Source organism: Astatotilapia calliptera, chromosome 11 (genome assembly GCF_900246225.1).
Source record: "Astatotilapia calliptera chromosome 11, fAstCal1.2, whole genome shotgun sequence".
Taxonomy (NCBI): domain Eukaryota; kingdom Metazoa; phylum Chordata; class Actinopteri; order Cichliformes; family Cichlidae; genus Astatotilapia; species Astatotilapia calliptera.
In genome coordinates this window covers 17,041,268-17,047,267 of record NC_039312.1, presented here as the reverse complement: position 1 = coordinate 17,047,267, position 6,000 = coordinate 17,041,268, and the positions used below count along the sequence as shown (strand labels likewise).

At 40.7% G+C, this 6,000-nt stretch overlaps 1 protein-coding gene across 3 annotated transcripts in view; it reads left to right on the top strand.

Annotated features, from left to right (window-relative positions):
* The window catches only part of aplp1 (amyloid beta (A4) precursor-like protein 1), a 34,917-nt gene that overhangs the window by 24,885 nt on the left and 4,032 nt on the right, over window positions 1-6,000 (top strand). For 2 of the 3 annotated variants that reach the window (XM_026183761.1, XM_026183762.1), the window contains exons 4-16: window positions 1-28; window positions 409-602; window positions 694-998; window positions 2,365-2,492; window positions 3,231-3,305; window positions 3,394-3,552; window positions 3,721-3,849; window positions 4,408-4,507; window positions 4,625-4,792; window positions 4,891-4,914; window positions 5,030-5,088; window positions 5,199-5,261; window positions 5,363-5,506. The exon at window positions 1-28 is cut by the window's left edge and continues 85 nt beyond it. In XM_026183761.1, the coding sequence (XP_026039546.1) occupies window positions 1-28; window positions 409-602; window positions 694-998; window positions 2,365-2,492; window positions 3,231-3,305; window positions 3,394-3,552; window positions 3,721-3,849; window positions 4,408-4,507; window positions 4,625-4,792; window positions 4,891-4,914; window positions 5,030-5,088; window positions 5,199-5,261; window positions 5,363-5,506 (1,576 nt within the window). The remainder of the gene's footprint in view (window positions 29-408; window positions 603-693; window positions 999-2,364; window positions 2,493-3,230; window positions 3,306-3,393; window positions 3,553-3,720; window positions 3,850-4,407; window positions 4,508-4,624; window positions 4,793-4,890; window positions 4,915-5,029; window positions 5,089-5,198; window positions 5,262-5,362; window positions 5,507-6,000) is intronic. The other variant, XM_026183763.1, reaches the window with a different exon arrangement.

The window sequence follows — 6,000 nt, the reverse complement described above, 5'->3', positions numbered from 1 at the left end:
CGTGTATTGGCACAACATTGCTAAGGAGGTGTGGAACAGACTACTGTAGACCAATTTAAAAATTGCACAATGAAGACATGAGAGGTCAATCATTTTAAAGAAGATGAGAAATCTTTATGTGACTGACACATTCTGTAATCATTCAGCCGGCACACAATTAAAAACACTAATACAGCCAGCTAGCTCTGACTGTATTACAGTCAGAGCTAGCTGGCTATTAGTGGTCTTTGTGGTGTATTGTTCTTGATGTCATACTTCGTCAGAACTCCCACTAGAGACGATTTTCTGGCAGAGAGAGGTGCCACACTCCTTCATTTCTGTCATGAACGACGTATTTTTGACACTGTGTTGAAACACTGTGACACTATGTATTTGCTTCTGAATACACTCGAAATTTGACTGTGTTAGGAGTGCACTTCAGACAATCTGGAGCTCCACAGCTACGGGTTGCTGTTGCCATGCGGGGACCATTACCGGGGTGTTGAATACGTGTGCTGCCCGGGGCGCGGAAGTTCTGGTGATAAAGGAGAGGCAGAAGAAAGAGACGTCCCTGCTGGTCCTAAGACACTTGCATTCCAGACGAGTGGAAAACTCAGCTCTGTGTAAGATGATTCAGCTTGACCATGCAGACATGTTGTAGGTTGAGGCTGTGGTTTGTGTGAAATATTTATAGTCACCCATTTTTCCACACAGAACCAAAGTGACAGCACCCACTCCGAGCCCCTTTCCTGAAATAGATCTTGATGATGATTTGGAATTTGAAGATAATGAAGTGGTAGAAGACGAGGACGAGGAGCAGGAGGAAGAGGAGGAGGAAGAAGTTGATGAGGATGAGGCAGAAGGAGAGGAGGAAGAAGAGGAAATGGCCACGAAGGATACAGAGTATGAATACCCTATCGACTCGGGTCCCTACCAAACATCGGACTACTTGGACACCTTCTACTATGAGAAAAGCCAAAAACCCACCACCTCTTCTCCTCTGATGAAGGGAGACAGCTGTAAGTCTGCCTCACTGTTTCTGTTCATCTTTCTATTGCTGAGAGAGAGAGAAAAAAATCATGCCCCGCTCATGGTTTAGTAACTGTTGTTACCAAAAATGTCAACTAGGTTCTCTGCCATTTCCAGACACATACGGACTCACCAGTGCGCCTCATGCTTGGATGTAGGAAATCTACACCACAGACATGCACACATGTCGGTTTCATGCTCTACTTTTCTGTAGCTCAGCTCAGTTCATGAAATGAGTGTGTGTCTGTGTGTCTGTGTGTGTGTGTGTGTGTGTGTGTGTCTGCGTGTGTCTGCGTGTGTCTGCGTGTGTCTGCGTGTGTGTGTGTCACATCAGTCTGGGGCATAGCACAGCAAGACCTCAGCAGGGTTCACTATGGGGCGTGCAATAAATGGAGCAATTGACCACTTCACTCTAAATTTCAGAGCAGTAAATATTGATAGTACTCATTATGTGTGGGAAACACAGTAAACAATGAAAAACCAAAACTGGTTGATCATTTTTAGTCATATTTGTGTTGGGTGATGTTATGGTGTTGTCAGTGGTTTATTTTTACTCAAAATATTTTTAACCTTCACCCCATCAGTATGTTTATCTTATACTGGACTATGAGTACTACAAACTGTGGTCTCTGGGAGTAAACAACTGCAGGAAACGTTAAAATGTAAACTGCAAAGGCAGGTTTTATACAAGATTTAAAAAATTAAAAGAAATAAATTACAGCACATAAAGAAAATATATAATTTTAAAAAATGTAAATGAATTGTAATTATTATTTTATTGTATTTAAATCAAATTAATTAAATTTGACAAATAGGTTTTAAATAAGAAAAAAACTTGTCAGGTACAACAAACTAGCATAATTATGTGGTTAGGGATTAAACTGTTTAAACTCTGTGACTGTATATTTACACTTTTTTTTTTTTTTTTACAGTTTTTTCTTTTACTTTCTGCTCATTTCAAGTAAAGGAAGCTATAAAAAAACATGAGAAAAAAATGAAGTTAAATCCAGTGGCTTAGTATTACTTGTTACCACTAGAAGTATTAATCCTAACCTTGTGTTAGATATACTGAATATATATTAATTTCATTAAAAGACGTGGTGTAACTTCCAGTCCAACCAAGCTGAGGTCAAATACTCAATCTGGGCCTCCAAGCTTAAAAAAAAATGTTATCACAAACAAATTATGAAATAGCTTGAACTCAAACATATCTACTCCAAGTTTTTTAAACATTGCTTCTTTCTTGATGGTGTTGCTCTGTGACCTGTACTGTCCTTTTTAATTGCAAGATAATTTCGCTTTGGCTCTTGCAGCCTACGTGACAGTAACAACCTGTTTCCTGTCTTTCCCATCTAGTGACTACAGCTAGGCCCACAGATGGTGTCGATGTTTATTTTGAGAAGCCAGTAGACGACACTGAGCATGCCAACTTCCTTCGTGCCAAAACAGACCTGGAGGAACGCAGAATGAAGCGCATCAATGAGGTAAATTTCACAGGGCTAAGAGCAGGCTAATGGCATCTTGGCTGGCAGGTCACACTTTTGACAGGTGATTCATTAATCTGGAATGAGATTTGCTCATCCGTTGCTCTTGTCTTCTAATCTTATTCTGAAAATGACAGTACAGTAGGCCTGTCCATGTTCAACCTCCATACAGGGGAGCTGATACTGAAAGACATTACTTAAATAGCTTCCAAAAAAATGTCCATTAGGGCTGGGTTTAAGATTTTATCGTGCGATGTGGAAATGACAAAATGTGTGAATGACAAAATTAGAAGATGTTACTCTGACGATCCTGTGACAACAAGATTTTCAAGTTGTTTTCTTACATTTCTTCACAAAACAAAGATTAAAGAAGAAAATAACTTCAGTTATTTTCTTCTTTAATCGGATATTCTTCGGATATTTGACCGGCATCTTTGGTCATGATGACAAGAAAGCTGTCACACAACTTCAAGATTGTTTTTTTTTATTTGGGTTTTCTTTGTGGTATTGCATAGCACCACTGCAGTGTTTTCTTTATTATAAATGCAGTCAGACCATGTTGTTGAACTGATGCCTAAACCCCAAAAAGAAAACCTAGTTAGCAAATACGATAGCTGTATCTACAAGTCCTATCAGTTTTGAAGTGACAAAAGATGGTGTCTTTTGTTCTCCGAGTTTCATGAGAAGACTGTCTCCGTCACACACTCTGGACACATTCTGTGTGTTTGAATCCCTCAGATCATGAAGGAATGGGCAGAGGCAGACAACCAGTCAAAAAATCTGCCAAGGTCAGAGAGACAGGACCTGAATGAGGTAAGCAGGCATTTATCAAACCCGCTTTACTGACTTACAGTTGCAGTATCCCAGATAAAATGAATAATTATGGTCTTTTCTCTACCAGCATTTCCAGTCTGTGCTGCAGACGCTGGAGGAGCAAGTTGCTGGAGAGAGACAGAGACTTGTGGAGACTCATCTTGCCCGGGTTGAGGCCATTCTCAACAACAACCGCCGCCTGGCCCTGGAGAACTATTTGACAGCTGTACAGTCTGATCCCCCTCAGGTAAAACTACCCTGGAGTACAGAGGAGGAGAGAAGACAGAGATAAACAATTGCAGATATCTTGTCGATCTGTCTATATTTATACCCGGCAGCAAATTAGAAGAGCCTTTGTCTCATTTTCTGGTATTTTACTTCTCACTCTTATCTGCTGCTGAACTGTGTCTTCCAGCCAGAGCGTGTGCTGCAGGCGCTGAAGCGCTACATGGCTGCAGAGCAGAAGGACCGCAGACACACATTGAGACATTACCAGCATATTGTGGCGGTTGACCCCCAGAAGGCTGAGCAGATGAAATTCCAGGTGTGTGTGTGAGAGCGTGTGAGGTATTTGGATGAGGTGAGCACACACCTGTGCTCTGCACACGTGAGTCTCTTGTCTGCTGACCCTGAAACACACAGAAAACAGAGAACTCAACGATGTGAGGCAGCTACAAATCCTCTTTTCATTCAACTAAAAGCAAAGCCAGTCTTATGTGACACCAAAATATTTACAATCTGGCAGCACTTTTCATTTTAATTCAGTAATAACATTTAAAAATGAACAGGTAATAATTATGTTATTGCACACTGTTAACAGTGGGTGTATTTGGTTAAAGCTAAGACTCATATTTTTGCTGTAGGGTGCTAGGGGATCAGAAACATATCCTAATAAAGAGAAAATACACTAAAGCATACCAGTAGCATATTAATATTTTGGAGGCTATACAGTAACCTGCTAAAATACACAAAAACAGGGACGATATCAGTAATAATTTGGATTACAAATGTAATATTTTAGGCTAATATCGCCCCTTTGTAACTCACATTTTAAGCTCTTTTGGTCAGAAGCATGAGCAGAATCAATTTGTATTTCCTGCAGGTGTACACACACCTTCATGTGATTGAGGAGAGAATGAACCAGAGTCTTGCCCTGCTTTACAAGGATCCTACACTGGCTGAGGAACTGCACAGTGACATTCGTAAGTTATACTGCCCTGACAGAGATTTTCGCATCTATGGCTTCTGTTCTGTGTTGTTGTTGTTGTTGTTTTAATGCTTTTAAAATCTGTGTTGATGACTTTGCGTCTCATTCACAGAGGAGCTGGTCAGAGCAGAGCGAGGTGACATCAGTGAGCTGATGACCACCTCCTTCTCTGAGACCCGCACGACTGAGGAGCTTCTGCCTGCTGACAGCGAGGAGGAGAAGGATGATGAAGAAGAAGAGGAGAGAGCCTTCCAGAACAGGCCCTATCCCCCTCGCATTGGTACACAGTCCCTGTTAATCATATGCACTTAAGCAAAATTTGACATCCAGGTTGCTCTCGTTAATGATGCTTTTTTTCCCCCCTGATTTTCTCCATAGAGCTGCAGCCTAACAGCAAGAACGGTAAGATAGGGTTTCCTATTGTTTTAATACTGAATTTTCCTCTTTTGTATGAATTGTAGTATGTTTTGAGTTACACTTCTCATAGCTAAACATGTTGCTGCACTTTTGCCTGCAGATGATGAATATGATTACACTACATCTGAGAGAGGGCCTACTTATGAATATGAGGTAAAGGTAAGATTGTAGCCAGTCTAAAAGGCTTTTCATATCTTTGATAGACTTATGTGTGTGTAAAGGTTCTGTTTTCTGTGACCCAAAATTTTGCTTACCCTTGCTGCTCTTAGATCAACACCTCTGCAGAGCTCAAGCAGGCGATCAGACCTAATGAGATCGCTAGAGATGAACTGGTAAGAGTATATGCATTATAATTTCCTTTAAGCCAGAAAACCAATTTCTTGCCTTGATGTGTGTCTTGTGTTTATTGGCACATATTTCTGTCTTTCCACAGCAGCCTGATGCTTTGGAGACATTCAACCGTGGTGCCATGGTGGGCCTGCTGGTCGTAGCTGTGGCTATCGCCATGGTGATGGTAATAAGCCTGCTGCTCGTGCGCAGGAAGCCATACGGCACTATCAGCCATGGCATTGTTGAGGTACGACCCCAGCTAGACCATTCATTTAAGTGAAGTTCCTATGAACATGCAATTCATACTTGACCTTAAAACACTTTACTTCTACATATTAAAGGTGTTTAAACTCTTTTTAAAGACTCTTTTTAAATTTTACATTCTGATATTTAGCTGTGAAGATCATAGCAACTCACTGGAAGCATGGATGTCAATCCAAACATTTCAGGGAAGCATTATTCTTGCCAAAATGTAAAGTATGGTAACTTCCTGTGTGCTAAAATATGCAAGCGGTTGCTATTATTATTCATATTAAAAGGTTCTTGTTAACATAAAATGTATATTCAGCACATTGAACAATGTAACAACACTGCATAGATTAAGCACACTGAGAATTAGAGATTCTAACTCATAGGTGTCAAACTCTGGCCTGCGGACCAAACGCGAAGCCATACCAAATTATTATTAGAGCTGGCTTACTGGTATTATACAGCTAATATACCGTGGCTCAGGGGGTTGGG